Raw genomic sequence first — 16,619 nt, 5'->3', positions numbered from 1 at the left:
TTTCTCACCCCTACTATGACTGCTTTTTTTTCCCCAACTTTAGTAGATTTGTAGTTCCTACATAGATCTACGTCCTTTAAATTTATCAGTCCCTTTCCAGGAATACTTTCTTCACTAACTAATTGGTCCCATCACAAATTCACCCCAACCCTCAATTTCTTGCCCCCTGACCTGCTCTTCAGGAGTTCCAACCCCAAACACTCCACAGAATTAACCATCCTTTTTCTGAGCCACCTTGTACATCTTGCCATTGTTTATTATCATACTTATATCAATAGCATTGAATTGCTGCTTTTCCAACTTATCACTTCTATTAGCTTTTTGAAGGCAGAGACCAGCTCTAAAGTAATTTTTTTGTTCCTCATAACCTGGTATATTGTTTGGTCAACATAATTGGTGCTCAATATCCCCTTGTGGAATTTGAAATTTAAATTAATGTTGCAGGTTTAGGCTGACATACAATTTTGGGTTCCAGAGAGTATCTAAACAGTGCCTACTGTTGGGATAAATATTTTATTGTCATTGGCTATGGTTCAAACTATACATACATATGTAGAGATTGGAGTAAAAACTGAGACAGATAGCTCTCTGATATATTTGTAATGGTAACATTTTGTTTTAAAATTTTCCCTTCGGGTGTCTTATATATATATATGTATATTTTTAGCAACCCCATTAACAGACCTATGTGTCTTTATGTACTAATTTATTATCTGTCAAATGGTCACTGGTTAATTCCTAGGTAGGAATTGTTGTTGTTGTTGTTTAGGGCCACATTAAAGGCAAAGCTTGAGTGCACCCCAGGCAAAGTGAGAGGAAGAGTTGAGTAATCATTGACCACAGGCCAGCTGATGGGAATCAATCCCACCCTCTCATCACTCACTCAGTCTTACACTCTTCTCCATTCTCCTCTATTCTCATCTTGTTTTTCTTTTACACAGAGGCTTCTCAATTTATGGTGGGGTTATGTCTCAATAAACCTAATAAACAATCACAACTGAAAATATTTTAAGTAAAAAATGCATTTAATATACTTAATTTACCGAATACCAAATATCATAGCCTAACCTTCCTTAAATGTGCTCAGAACACGTACGTTAGCCTACAGTAGGGCAAAATCATCTAACACAAAACCTAATTTATAATAAATTTGGGATATGGGATATAAATGAATATCCCATATCATGTATTAAATACTGCACTAAAACTGAAAAATGGAATGGTGGCATGGGTACCCAAAGTACGGTTTCTACAAAATATGCATTGCTTTCGTGCTATTGTAAAGTCAAAAAATCATAAGTGAAATCATTGTATATTGCAGACCATCTCTAGTAGGACAGGATTTCAATTATGTTACTTGCCATGTTGGTAAATTGCACCTTCAACAAATATTTATTTATTGTCAGGCAAAATTTCTTCAGCCACTTTGAAAACAATGTGGAAGTTCCTCAAAAGATTAAGTATAGAGTTACTATATGACTCAGCAGTTCCACTCCTAGGTGTATACCCAAGACAACTGAATACCTATATGTTTACAAATGATTATAGCAATATTATTCATAATAGTCAAAAAGTGGAAACAACTCAAATTTCATCAACTTATGAGCAGAAAAACAAAATGCAGCATTTTCATGCAATGAAATGTCAATCAGCAATTAAAAGGAATGACGTACTGATTCATGCTACAACATTGATGAATCTTGAAAATACTATGCTAAGTAAAAGAAACCAGACACAAAATGCCACATATATTATTCCATTTCTATGAAATGTCCAGAATGGGTAAATCCACAGAGACAGAAAGTTCGTTAGTGATTGTCAGAGGCATGGGGAAGTGGCAGGAGGGAAAGGGGAGTGAGTTATAATGGGCATAGGCATGGGGATTTTTTAATGATGAATTCCAAAAATCAGATACTAGTGATGGTTGCACAACTCTATGAATACACCAAAAACCACTGAATTTCACACTGTAAAATGGTGAATTTCTGGAATGTAAATTATATCTCAATAAGCGGTTAAAGAAAAAATGGGCACCCCTTCCTCCGGCATTGTAGCTATAGCCACACTTGAAGGTGTGGCTTGGCTCACAGCACAGACTGTATCTCAGCCCTCACTCACTCCTTCTGTCTGGAGTCCTACCTATTAGATAAAGAAATAGGTAACATTGTTCTGGGCCTAACATTGGTCATCTCTCAGCATAACTTTTTGTGGAAAGATTCCCATCCAACCGGACAGAAGTAAAGGTAGGAAGGAAATTTAAAAAGTGAAGCATAAAAAGAAACTCATCATGCTGCATCTATTAAAAGTTTAGGCCATGTTGTAGAAATGAAAATGAGAAATGCTTTATTATTTTGAAAGGAACAGGCTCTCCTAATATTTTTCTAATAATGAATGCTACATGATTACTGAAAAGTGATGCTAACATAAATTTATAAATTTGTAGCATAAAAATATATTTAACTGGTTGCTCAACTATTTAAAACATGGCTTCCCTGGAAACCATCATTCTCAGCAAATTAACACAAGAGCAGAAAACCAAACACCGCATGTTCTCACTCATAAGTGGGAGTTGGACAATGAGAACACATGGACACAGGGAGGGGAACATCACACACCGGGGCCTGTCGGGGGTCGGGGGCTGGGGGGTTAGGGGTGGGGGGCTACATTAGGAGAAATACCTAATGTAGATGACAAGTTGATGGGTGCAGCAAACCACCATGGCACATGTATACCTGTGTAACAAACCTGCATGTTCTGCACATGTATCCCAGAACTTAAAGTATAATAAACAAACAAACAAGCAAACAAACAAAACAAAACATGGCTTCCTTCATTCTACAAATTTTGCTTCCTTTTCATTAACCTTTTATTTCTGACCTACAGTAGATTTTAAAATAATATTTTTCTTTCCTTTCTCTCTGATTTCATAAGTATTTCTTCATGGCAAAGAACTTCAATGTGAGTCTTGTGATTGTTCTAGGGAAATATGAATATAATATTTTAAACATTTAAAGGGAAAATGGTAAAGTTTATAAAAGGCTTGTTTTTATTTTGTCAATAATAAAAAAGACATTTCTTAACAATGCCATGAGTATACTTTAAGGCAACTTAAATATTTATTGAATTGTAAGCCAAATTAAATATTTAATGAAATTAATTGTGAATTAAATTAAAATACAGCAATATTGCCACAAATTAAGATTTTAAACCAAAAGCTTTGTCCTAGGTGAAATGATTTGACCAGCTAAAATTTGTCTTTATAGTTCTCCTGCCTGTACATTTTGGCATTTTGGGGTAAATTTCTCAGCCACCAAATTTGGATGCCATTGGATCACATTGTAATATGTGCCGCTAAGCTGGATGACTCTAAAGTAGAGAGGAACAAGTTTGAGACGATGTCTGTCAGGAATTCATAGCCAGTACCTAGGAGAAGCTACCCCAATTCTAAAGCTAGATGATCAAATGCTTGGGAAACACACTCAATTCTAGCAAAACTTGAGCTCCACAAGTTCTAAGGACAATGTAGCAAATATCAGGTAATCACATCTGGGGATAAAATATAGTAGGTAGTTTAAGCTCTGATGAACATGAATTACGGAAAAAGGAGCTACACTAAATCTACGTTTTTGTTTCCTTAAATCTTCGTAGTGGGCTCTATGGCTTCAATAAAGAGTTAATATTATTTCTTAAGGAAAATTTAGGAAGTTTATGGTTTGATTTTCTGCCTTCATTAATTAGGAAGACCGTACCATGTGTAAGGCATTTATCACCACTTTGTAGCACAGTACCCTAAGTTCAGTTCTTTTGAGGAATTAGCACTCTTTCTGGAAGTTAAATCTGCAAATCTGAACATGCCAAATGACAAACTGAAAAACACACACACACATACACACACTAAGTTTAGAAGAACTCAAAACAGATCTAATTAAATATTCTTCATTTAATTTGCAGATAACTGAATACTATGGGATAATAGGGGAATATACCAATCTTCTGAGGCATGTGGATTTCTATGTTATGCCAGTGGTTAATGTGGATGGTTATGACTACTCATGGAAAAAGGTAGGAGAAAAGGCAAAGAAGACAAATCATGCTCTCCTTGGAGATATAGGATATATAGGTTGAATTATTCATAGAAGTCTGGATCTAAGCACAATGGCTTTATTATTACATTTTTAAACTTTTGTTGTGGAAAATGTCAAATATATATAAGTGCATATAATTGTGTAGTGAACTTCTATCTACCCATCACAGAGCTTCAACAATTATTAACTCATGGCCAGTCTTGTTTCATCTGAATTCTCTCTACCCACTTCTACCTTACTCATTTTATTTTGAAGTAAATCCTAGGTACCCTATCACTTCATCAATAAATATTTCAGTATGCATTTCTAAAAAAAAGAACTCTGAAAAAAATAATTACAGTATAATTATACCTTGAAAATTAACCATTTCTGAATACCATGAAATATTGCCAGCATTTTCAATTGTATCGTAACTTTTTTTTCTTTTTGAGATGGCGTCTTGCTCTGTTGCCTAGGCTGGAGTGCAGTGGCACGATCTCGGCTCACTGCAACCTCCACCTCCTGTGTTCAAGAGATTTTTCTGCCTCAGCTTCCTGAGTAGCTGGGACTACAGGTGCCTGCCACCACACCTGGCTTTTTTTTTTTTTTTTTGTATTTTTAGTAGAGACAGGGTTTCACCATATTGGCCAGGCGGCCTCAAACTCCTGACTTTGTGATCCGCCTGCCTTGGCCTCCCAAAGTGCTGGGATTACAGGCATGAGCCACCTCGCCCAGCCTCACAACTTTTTAAAAAGTATGTTTCTTTGATTCTGGATCCAAAGAAGGCTCTTACATTATGATTGGTTTATAGGTCTTTTAATTCTATTTTAATCCACGGACTCCCATTCCATCTTTTGCTCTTTCTGTTTTTTGTTTTTTGTTTTTCCTTGCAATTTGTTTGTCAAAGAAAAGAGTTTCCCCTTATCAGGATTTGCTAATTGCATTACCATCTTGTAGTTTAACATACTCTTCGATCTGTATTTTCTGGTTAATCAACATAGTGATTCATGTAAAATTACTCAAGCAATATGAAATACTATGCTTTCTAATTTAAAGGGGCACATAGAAACATAACTAGGTATATATAAATTTAGAAAACCCTATTTGAGTAGCACATATAAATACTAAGAGGAAGAAGATTAGTTGGCGTGATTGGAAACATATGGAATTACACATGAATTATTTCATATAGGAGGTAATTTATGCAGAAGAGATAGACATGGCACAGGAGACTGAGGAAAAAGTCATCTCTGGTGAGAGGAATACTGTAACTGAAAATTTTGTAGGTGGAGGTGGGCAAATGCCAAACTAAGTAATTGAGAATTACCTAGCATAATGCCTAACACAAATTTGGTGTCCAATAAATGGTCATATCTGTAAACTGATAATAAAGTATATTTATACCTTAACCTGAATCACAGTGGAATTCAGTCACCCTTTAGATTTCCAACTTCCCAACTGTTCTTTGTATCATTACCCTATTATTAATTCCCACAGTTTGAGAACTTGATATCCCCAGGGTCTACTGTTGCCACTGAACCACAGGCTTGGGAGTGGTAACAGGCTGGAAGGCTTGGCAGAGGGTTGGTGAGAGTAGGAGAAAAGGGTGCTGTATCATCCCAAACTCAGAACTTAAACAAAGTCTGTGCAACTCTTTACATGACCAAACTTTCCTGGTTTGCCCCAATAACCCAATAGGGAATTTGCTTTATATTTAAAAACCAGAGTCAAATCAGTACAATTGAAGAAGTCATCAGATTAGAGGTGTCTTCACATCTCCACCTTTTCTAGTTTTGAAAGAGGAGTGGTGAATTCAACCTAAAGAGAGCATTTTAACTTATGACTCAGTGTTGAGTTGAGACACAAAGTTATTTTGCTTTTCTTCGAAGGAGCTCAAAATGACCCTGTGCATAAAATTAATGTAAAGGAAACAAGACTAAACAAGAAGGCTAATAAGCAACCTAGTGGAATGAAATGAAATATTTATTTTTATCAGTCAAAATTGATCAAATATTACCATTTTGTTTGGTTCAACTAAAATAGTCTGAGTGGATGTGATTGAAACCCGGATAGCAATAGGGGCCATGCAAAGGAATATTACAACGACAGCAATGTGATGAAGCCATGCAAGGTATGGGGTTGAAGGAGAGAAAGGCAACTCTGGTTTCATGGACTTTCACATGCGTGTTTTTCCTTGGGCCCTGAACGTGGCCACCCAGGTTGTCTGTATTTTGTTTATGTAGAATCGAATGTGGAGAAAGAACCGTTCTTTCTATGCGAACAATCGTTGCATCGGAACAGACCTGAACAGGAACTTTGCGTCCAAACACTGGTGTGGTAGGTTGTTGGCTTTATTTCTTGCAATATCTCTTCACTGAAAGGGTGATTGTCACAGAGAAAGGCCCATGAATTCAAATTAAATACAGAGCTAGCCTGTCTGAATCAGGGAATAATTTAAATGATAAACGCTTAGGTAAATGTAATGCTACCAATGTTGGCCAGAGTCAGAAAATCACTTTGGCCTCTCCTCTCTCCTGTTTTCCTATCTTTAAAATAAGAAAGTTGAATCAGTTCTTTAAGATTCCTTCTAGCTTCAAAATTCTAAAATCTATTATCCTGGAATAATAAAGAAGTGACAGTTAAAGATCCTATTTTAATAAACAAAAACATTCATCATTAGAATATCAAAGACCTGAGATCAGGGGAGGACCTCTCTTTTTTCTTTTTTTTGAGACAGTCTTGCTCTGTTGACCAGGCTGGAGTGCAGTGGCACAATCTTGGCTTACTGCAGCCTCCGCCTCCTAGGTTCAAGGATTCTCCTGCCTCAGCCTCCCGAGTAGCTGGGACTACAGGCATATGCCACCATGCCTGGCTAATTTTTGTATTTCTTTTTAGTACAGATGGGATTTCAACATGTTGGCCAGTCTAGTCTCAAACTCCTGGCCTCAAGTGATCCGCCCACCTCGGCCTCCCAAAGTGGCTCACAGGAGTGAGTCATTGTGCCTGGCCTGGACCCCTCATTTTTTAATTGCACAAGTAAATGTTTACTTCTATAGTGTTTGAAGACATTTTTTTCACTATTCACTTTCTTAATTTCTTTAATAAATAATATAAAGAAAATATAAAAATAATAATATTAAAAACAGTAGAAAAAGAAGCACAGTGGGAATTTATTATTTCTTAATTTGAGTTAAGGCATTAGATGATGTTGAGTTATGCATTTAAGAACAGTCTGCTTTCAGGAGTTTGAAGATTTTTCAAAGAACTAAAAGTAGAATTACTGTCCGACTCCGCAATCTCATCATTGGGTATATACTCAAAGGAAAATGAATCGATCTACCCGACAGACACATGCAATCGGATGTTCATTGCAGCACTATTCACAATAGCGAAGACATGGAATCAATCTAGGTGTCTGTCAATGGCGGATTGGATAAAGAAAATGTGGTACATACATACCATGGAATACTACACAGTCATAAAAGAGAACAAAATTATGTCCTTTACAGCAACATGGATGCAGCTGGAAGCCATTGTCCTAAGTCAATTAACACAGAAACAGAAAATCAAATACTGTATCGTCTCACTTATAAGTAAAAGCTAAACACTGGGTATACACACACATTAAGATGGGAACAATAGACACTGGGGACTCAAAAAAGGAGCAGGGAAGGAGAGAGAGGGGAAAGGGTTGAAAAAGTACCTACGTGGTACTGTGTTCACTATTTGGTGATGGGTTCAATATAATCCCAAACCTCAGCATCACACAATATATCCATGGAACAAACCTGCACATGTACTCCCTGAACCTGAAAACAAAGAAGTTTGCTTTTAGGGGGGTAGGTGTTACTTCACTCTTTCTTCCCACCCACTCAACATTATTTTTCATAGTACTACATTTCAGAAACAGCTACGAAAGTAAACTAACCTAACAAGGAGTATGCAACATCTGTATTTTTGGGCTCTATGGAGCCCACAAGAGAGAGAAGCTACTGTACCCACAGAAACATCCTCTTCCTCCCAGACCTGGACCCTATACAATCCTATGCACATAATTTTGCCTATTTCCTTTAAAAAATGTAAAATTTCATGATTTTAAACATTTTATCAAAACCCCAGAATACCTATTAAAACCTCACAACATTCAGCCCGGGAAAGCTGATTGCCAAAACAAAAGAAAACCAAACCTCACAACAAAGTACTTACCTTATTTCCTTATTTTTTTCCCTGTCTAGGTTTGAAACTCCATGCGAACAGAAATCAATACCCAGTACCTAGTGCAGTGCCTGGCACAAGGAGGGTCCTCATAAAATATTAACTAAATGAGTCCATGAATGAATTAGTTGCTCTAAGAGCTACAGATTTGGTAGGAACTCAGAGGAAGAAGTAGTTCATCCTGACTTAGGTTCCAGGGAATCATTTAGTGGTTTCTCCCTAAGAAACCACTCGTGTTCCCAGAGGCCCAAAGGTGCAGTGGCACTAATAGTGGGCCAGGGGCTCCCAGGAACAGCAGCGATGTAAAAAGAATCTGAATAAATAGAGCTGACAGTTACTCAGCGCTGAGCCATTGACATAGTTCATCTCCCAGATTTCATTATCTACGAATCATAGATGGAGAAACCCAGGCTGAAAACAGTTAAGTCCCTTTCTCAAGGGCATGTAGCAAGTACGCGCAAGTACGTGGCAGAGCTGGGATATAAACCCAGGTTATCAGTTCCTTTTTGGAACTTTTTATTTATCTTCGAGCTCTTTTGGTGCTTGATTTTACCTAATACGTTTCTTGGTGAAGTCAGTGTTGTTTAATTTGTATAGCCAAGTAGTCAAAATATATTCTGTTATTGTCATCAAGAAATGTCTCAGTCCCCTCTTAGGCATGGTGCTATATTGTTAAGTATCACAAGAGTGAAAAACAGAAACAGAAGCAGCAAGCATATGGGTTTTTAATTTTAAAAAAACCCAAAAATAAAAAATAATTGTAAGGAACTCCTTTTATTACCAACTGTTCCAGTATGTATCCTGTATTATGTAAGCAAGACAGTGAGAAAAAAGAATTTAATCTTATCTTTCTCATCCCTACAACTAGAATGTGCCCCTACGATTCTTTATATAAAGGATCTAAAAACCACCTCACTTATTAACAGGAAGTGACATATCAAACCTACTTACTCATTTGATGCTCCTCTGTATTACAATTTTGTGTGTGTGTTTTGGAGAGGAGAGTGGAGGGTAGGTTGTAGGGGTGTCTTTGTCTTCTCAGGCTGCTACAACCAAGCACCGTAGGTTGGGTGGCTTAAACAACAGAAATTTATTTTCTCACAGCTGAGGATTGGAAGTCCAAAATCAAGGTGCCAACAGAGTGAGCTCTTCCCAAGGATTTTCTCATTGGTTTGTAGACAGCTGCCTTCTCTCTGTGCCCTCACATGGCCTTGTCTTTCTACACAAACCTCCCTGGTGTCTCTCTTTATTCCTATAAGGGCACCAGTCACATTGGATTATGACTTCATTTCACCTTATCTCCTTAAAGGCCTTGTCTTTAAAAATACAGTCACACTGGGGCTTAGGGCTTTAACACAGGAATTTCTGGAGGATGCAATTCAGTTGATAACCGGAGCACATTATGAGAACCTTTGGTCTCAAACTACCTAAGACAGCCCTACACATTTTCTAAAACACGGAGTTCAACTACAAAGATTTTTGCAACTGGCTTGAATGGAAAATCCTTTACTTCTTTTTCTAGGAGACTATAGTGTTTTTTAAAATTATTTTTTATTATGATAAAATACATGTAATATAAAATTTGCCGTTTTAACCATTTTTAATTGTACAATTCAGTGGCATTAAGTACATTCACAATTACTACTATCTATTCCTAAAATTTTTTGTCACAAAGAGAGATTTTTGCCTATTGTTACCAGTAGGCAATATCTCCTCATCCCTACCTTCTCCCCAGCCCTTGGTAACGTCTTATCTACTTTCTGTCTCTATGAATTTGCCTATTATAGATATTTCACAGCGTGCTTGGTTCCATGTCTATAGATGAAATAATGCTTGAACTTGGAGGGATCCAGTGGCCCAAGTTCCTTCGTGGTACAGATGAGGCCCCTGAGGCTGAGATGGATGAAGTAGTTGCCCAAATTAACATGACTGCTTAATGGTAAAGCAGAGTTTCAACCTCAAGTTTCCTGCCTCTTCAAGGCTCTTTCCACTAAATGGCTTGAAATCTCTAGGATGACAGTCATAGAATGAGAATCCGAGGCTGTCCAGGACAGTAGCCACTAACCACATGTGGCTATCCAGTGCTTAAAATTTAGCTTGTCTGAATTGAGACATACACTGAGTGTTAAATACACACTAGAATTTGAAGACTCAGTATGAAAAAAGTAACATAAAATATTTCAAGAATAATTTTTATATTGGTTACATTTGAAATGATACTTTGTACATATTTGGTTAAATAAATTATAATATTGAATTAATCTCACATATTTCTTTTTGTGTATGTGTGGCAGGGTCTCCTTCTGTCATCCAGGCTGAAGTGCAGTGGCACGATCTCAGCTCACAGCAACGTCTGCCTCCCAGGTTCAAGTGATTTTTATGCCTCAGCCTCCCAAGTAGCTGGGATTACAGGTGTGCACCACCATGCCTGGCTATTTTTTTTTTTTTTTTTTTTGTATTTTTGGTGGAGACAGGGCTTCACCATGTTGGCCAGGCTGTTTTCAAACTCCTGATCTCAACTGATCTGCCTGCCTCAGCCTCCCAAAGTGCTGGGATTATAGGCATAAGCCACCGTGCCTGGCCTTTTTATTTTTCTTAAAGTAGTAACTGGAAAATTTAAAGTAAATATGTGACTTGCATTATATTTCTATTAAACAACCCTGGTCTGAGGATTCATATTAGGGCACCACCTCTCTATTCAATGGTTATGTCTTCCCCGACCTCCATACCCAATACATAATCTCTATTCTCTAGAATTATATACCACATAAAAGGGCAGGAATATTCAAGGGTGACCAAACTATGAAAAATGGTTTATCCAATCACCTTACTGGTTAAAAACGAAATACTTCGGAAGACCTAAGATGTTCAGCACATTTCCTCTCAGGGAAACAATTTTTTAACAAATATTAATGTTATGCTTGTATAATAACAGGAAGAAAGCAGAATGAACTTAAATAAGAAAAGCAGGCTCTGTAAGGATAGTAAGTAGCCCATGGAACCCTGAGGCAGGGATGCAGCTGGACTCAGAAACAGAAGGGAGCTGGGCCTGGAGCCCTAGAGACGCTCAGTGAATCCTTTCTCTCCCCTTTTCATCTCTGTGATGCACACTGGCTTCCTTCAGGTCTCAGTCCACATGATGATGATGATGATGATAAACAGCAACAGTTATGAAATGCATACTACATGCCAGGCACTGTGCAAAGCACTTCGTATGAACTAACTCATTTAATCCTCATTCAATCAGCATTTAATGTGTAATTTTTCCATTTTGCAGATAAGGAAATGGAGATACAGATAGATTTTTAAACATTTACCCAAGGCCATATAGCTAATAAATGGTAAAATCAAGATTTAGAATCCAGTAATTGGGTGCTTAACAATAATGCTGTATAGCCTCTTATTTTGAAGAATGGTTATCACCAAGAATATCCAGATTGCATCTCCTAAAATAACAGTATTTACTTCATCAGGCTGCTGTAAGAATAAATTTTTGCCACAAATCCTAGCAGAGTTCCTGACGTATAGCATGTGCTCCACAGGCGTCAGCTGGTAGTATTACTATTTTTAGTGTCTGTTCAAGACAGCAGCTAGACTGAGATGAGACTCTTAGTATTGATTTCAAGTTATCTTTGAAGGGATTCAGATGGGCAAAGCACAAGAGTCAGACCCAATCCTGAGCCCTCAACTGTTTGCAGGAAGGGATAATCTCTTGTGTCAGATGCAGCATGCTGGAGCTTCACCCTTGTGAATTAGGGACAGGGGGAGAAGTATTGGAAGGCAGGGTACCATCTGAAGTGATGCAAATTATAATCTATTAAAGGAACGAATGAACGTTGGTCTGGCAACAAATACCATCATCCCATTTTATTTACTAAACCACTTTAGCAAGTTAAAAGTAGCACTGAAGGCAGACTTACATATTCTGAGTTGTGAAGTGAGGCTTTTCTTTTATGGGCTATATTAATGGTAGCTTTAAAACTACAAATATCAGAAAAACTAAATTTACAGTGGATTAAGGAAAATGGGGTTTATTTTTTCTCACATATCCAAAAGTCTGGAGATAGGGCTGGTATCTCTGAGACTCTCTTAGCCACTTTCTCAAGGTTGCAAGGGAGACAGGTGCTGGGAATGACTGTTAGAAGGTCAGCTGTGTGAGCAGATAAGTATCTGACTTCAAAAGAAACATAAACAACACTTAGTGGAAATATGTTCTTTGCAGAGCCCTACCTAATCCATTCATCTAAAAATGTTGCAACATAGATAGGAGAATACGTTGTCTGGAAAACCACAAATTACAGAACTATGTGCATCCCCTCATAATTTCACCTTATCAATTTCACTGCAGAGGAAGGTGCATCCAGTTTCTCATGCTCGGAAACCTACTGTGGACTTTATCCTGAGTCAGAACCAGAAGCGAAGGCGGTGGCTAATTTCTTGAGAAGAAATATCAACCACATTAAAGCATACATCAGCATGCATTCATACTCCCAGCATATCGTGTTTCCATATTCCTATACTCGAAGCAAAAGCAAAGACCACGAGGAATTGGTAAGTGCTACTTAATTATTTTTCTCATTAGCATTTTGGAAATAAAATAACACTTAGTTGAAGAATCAAAAACTGCGAAAATTTTTGTCCTCTAGAAGTCAAATGATAGATGTTTTAAATCATGGTGTGATCCTGTTGAGAGTCACCCTGGGTCAGTGTTCATTAAGGGAATGTAAAGAACATGCCTTACCCTAACAACATGCACTTTATTCTAGCACATGGGCTTCCTAAGAAAATGTCAGACAAATTCTTTGAAGGTTAGGAAGGAACTATTCCACTTGACCTGATCTGTATGTGAAGCCGTATAAGCAAGGATGAGTATGGAATCATGCGACAGCTTTGTGGTCACTAGCTTCCTGCAACAGCGGACCACAGATTCAGTCTCAACACAACACTCATTGTTTTGGGATTAACAGCAGGAATTGTTCATGCCCTGACTTCCCGAACCCTCAAGGTTTTGGTCCCATTAAAGTACCCCCAATTTTAGCACTGAGGCAAGAGTCTGTTTTTTGGAACATAACGGACAATACAGGAAGTTCAAAGAGGACTCATACAATTTGATACTCCCTGAGTACTTTTTAGCCCAAGATACTGTACGTTTGGGTTGATGGCAAAAGATGCAAGGATTCTTGAAGGATTGTAGCTAGCCTTCGACAAATCCCCATTGCAGATGCTCTCCAGACAGTGGAAGTGTTACATCAACAGCCCCATTCTTGGGAAGGGACTAATTTTTAGGTAGTAGCTTGTTTCTTAGTGACACATTTTTTTTCCTGGCTCTCTTAACAGAATAAAATATAGTCACATTACAGGAGCTAGCAATTGCTGATGACAAATATAAAATTGTTTGCATTTTCTGAAAGTAGCCCATTTAGAACATAAACATACTTGATACTTGAGCTTTTTTCTTCTCAAGGGAAAACTCTTAAGGAAAGCACCTTTTAAAATATTATCTTTGAAGAAATAAAAGGAAATTTATCATGATTTGGGAAATAGAATTAGTCTAATTATGCTTTTTTTTTTTTTTTTTTTGCATTACTGTCAGCACACATATATGTTGAGAGCCATTATGTGTAAAATACCTTGTCAATGGATGTTTAAAGAAGCATTAGGTAAAATCTTGCCTTTTAAGAGAATGTGTTATGGTTAGGGAGCTCAACCACTAGCAGATGTTACAAACAGCTGTACTCTAATGTGACACAGAGTAACTACTAAATAAGTGGCACAGACAGTACAACTCCTAACTAGAATATCAAGGGATGGCTTCATTAATGCATTCAGAGGGAAATGCTGAGATAAGCGAGGAGATAAAGTAGTTACTGTCCTTGAGAAATTTACAATCTATTAAGGGGGAAAAAACCCATGAATAATAAAGTGCTGTTGATGTCAAAGATCAGCTACATTTTAGACAGGCATTGAAAGAGGATTTCTATAGGCAGACAGGCATTGAAAGAGGATTTCTATAGGCAGACAGGGAAGGGAGGACCTTCCAAGCAGAGAAGTGGGTGTTCCCCGTAAGACGATGCAAAAGTGGAGGGTGATACCATCAGAAAGTAGATTAGGTTGGCTTCTGAAGGGGTGTGACTGTCAGATAAACTTGTATTTGATTCTGTAGACAATGGGGTTCCATTAAAATTTATGTTTTGAACAAAGAGATGGCATAAAATAATATCCACTGATAAATCTCTGAGTTTTTCAAGAAGATGACAGTGTATACCATGATGCTAGTTCCAATTTCAGAAAAGTTCCAGATAAGTGAGAACTTCAGAATAGATTTTTATAAGCTAGAACAAAATGAAGTCAAATGGGGGGTCTTAGTTATTATCCTGCTCCATACCAGAGGCATAATCTTTTTTGATTTGATGAATCTGTGGAAGTCATTAGACATTTTACACAAGAAGAAAATAGAAGTTGTGAGAAGGATAAGAAGTGAATCATGCATGCATTAGGTGTATGTGTGTGTTTAGAGAGGTTGGATTTAAAGTTTGGTGATAATTTTGTTCAGAAATGGAGTACTTCTAAGCCTTTGAAATGTAGTTATACTTCATTTTCCATAATAAATGAATTCCCAAAAAGGCATACGATTTTTTTCTGCAAATTAAAATTTCAATATATTGAAATAGTTTATGTTTAAAGCCACCCAATTGTGATTGCCATAAAGTGCACATTTTTAATTTGTTTATCTTATTTATTTGCCTTTTAGATGAATCTAGATTTTCTACATGTACATTTTGATTAAATTAATGTATGATTTTTTTTGGAAACTTCTACTTGTCATGTTTCAAAGCTGCACATTAACTGAAATTCCATATGTTATTGCTTCCAGTCTCTAGTAGCCAGTGAAGCAGTTCGTGCTATTCAGAAAACCAGTAAAAATATCAGGTATACACATGGCCGTGGCTCAGAAACCTTATGTAAGTATTTCTTCTTATGATCTTAGGGAACTTTGAGCTACTAAAGAAATCTGTGTGATCTGTTTTTCTTTGTGTATTTAATTTTTCCGAATTAAATAGGGTCACATGTAATACAACTGAATTGTAATAATTAGGAACAGAAGCACAATAGCTATGACAATGCTAAACAAAGCTATATTAATAAATGAGTTCCTAAAAAGAAGCCAAAATGCTATTTAAGTAATTATATTTATCGCAATAGAGTAGGAATTACAGAATTGGCATCATAATAATTGAGTGAAGCAGAAACTAGTTCATAAAACTTTTGTATGATGCCCAGGGCCACCATGGAAGGTTGTGCAGGTTGTACCCTACAGTAATCTAGTGCATACCATTTGCATCAAGTATTTTTTAGTGTTAGCCTGCCCCCAAGAGTATTAGCTCATAACATATTACAGTTGATTGTCTTTAACATATATTACACATACAAGAGCTTGTGACACTCTTAACAAAAAGTTTTGATTAATTTTTGCTGAAAGATATTTAGTGAGTAACTCCTATCTACACACAGTGGGAGGACACACTGATTTTGCCCTTTTGAAGTTTGAAGGGAGATGGGAAAAGAGGATCAGAAAAATAAACCTGTAACCAGGCATCAGAAAATGACAGCCTGAAGGCCAAATTCAGGTTTTTCCATTTTTTTTTTAATGATTAGAAAAAAAACAAAAAGAGGCAAGGTGTGGTGGCTCACGCCTGTAATACTAGTACTTCCGGAGGCCCAGGTGGGAGGATCGCCTGAGGTCAGGAGTTCGAGACCAGCCTGGCCAACATGGTGAAACCCCATCTCTACTAAAAATACAAAAATTATCTGGGCATGGTGGCAGGTGCCTGTAATGCCAGCTAATCAGTTGGCTAATGCATAAGAATCACTTGAACCTGAGAGGCGGAGGTGGCAATGAGCCGAGATTGCGCCACTGCACTCTAGCCTGGGTGACAGAGCAAGACTCCATCTCAAAAAAGGTTAAAACTGTATTTAGCATGAACACTAAAATGTGTACACATTTTAGTTAACACGCATTAAACTGCAACAAGTCTTCTGGCAATTGTAGCTTTCATGTGATGCTCCCCAAACTGTACTAGATAGATGCTAAAATTATAAATTAAAATTTTGGGTCAGACTTTGCCATAATCCTGGACTCAATTTAGCACTCAAAAAAAACAAAAAAAAAAGAATGTCAGATTATTCAATTAATGGGGTTGGAAAACCTAACAAGTTACCTAGAAAAAAAATTAATTGGATTATTAATATGCCTTTCACCAAAGTAAATTCCAGGTACAGCATATATTTTCATATGAAAACCCTGCATAAACTAAGTTGAAAGCTCAGTAAGGAGAAAAA

At 37.2% G+C, this 16,619-nt stretch overlaps 1 protein-coding gene and 1 long non-coding RNA gene across 3 annotated transcripts in view; one reads left to right on the top strand and one right to left on the bottom strand.

The window, feature by feature from the left end:
• Nucleotides 1–16,619, bottom strand: part of LOC108582879 — a 52,905-nt gene that overhangs the window by 34,724 nt on the left and 1,562 nt on the right. The window lies entirely within an intron of this gene.
• Nucleotides 1–16,619, top strand: part of CPB2 (carboxypeptidase B2) — a 52,775-nt gene that overhangs the window by 34,855 nt on the left and 1,301 nt on the right. Inside the window, exons 7-10 of the mRNA XM_003913842.5 lie at nucleotides 3,952–4,062; nucleotides 6,308–6,401; nucleotides 12,628–12,830; nucleotides 15,154–15,241. Coding sequence (XP_003913891.1) covers nucleotides 3,952–4,062; nucleotides 6,308–6,401; nucleotides 12,628–12,830; nucleotides 15,154–15,241 — 496 coding nt within the window. The remainder of the gene's footprint in view (nucleotides 1–3,951; nucleotides 4,063–6,307; nucleotides 6,402–12,627; nucleotides 12,831–15,153; nucleotides 15,242–16,619) is intronic.

This window comes from Papio anubis, chromosome 15 (assembly GCF_008728515.1).
Source record: "Papio anubis isolate 15944 chromosome 15, Panubis1.0, whole genome shotgun sequence".
Taxonomy (NCBI): domain Eukaryota; kingdom Metazoa; phylum Chordata; class Mammalia; order Primates; family Cercopithecidae; genus Papio; species Papio anubis.
The sequence above is the reverse complement of the archived record's forward strand: the minus strand, read 5'-3'. Positions and strand labels throughout refer to the sequence as shown.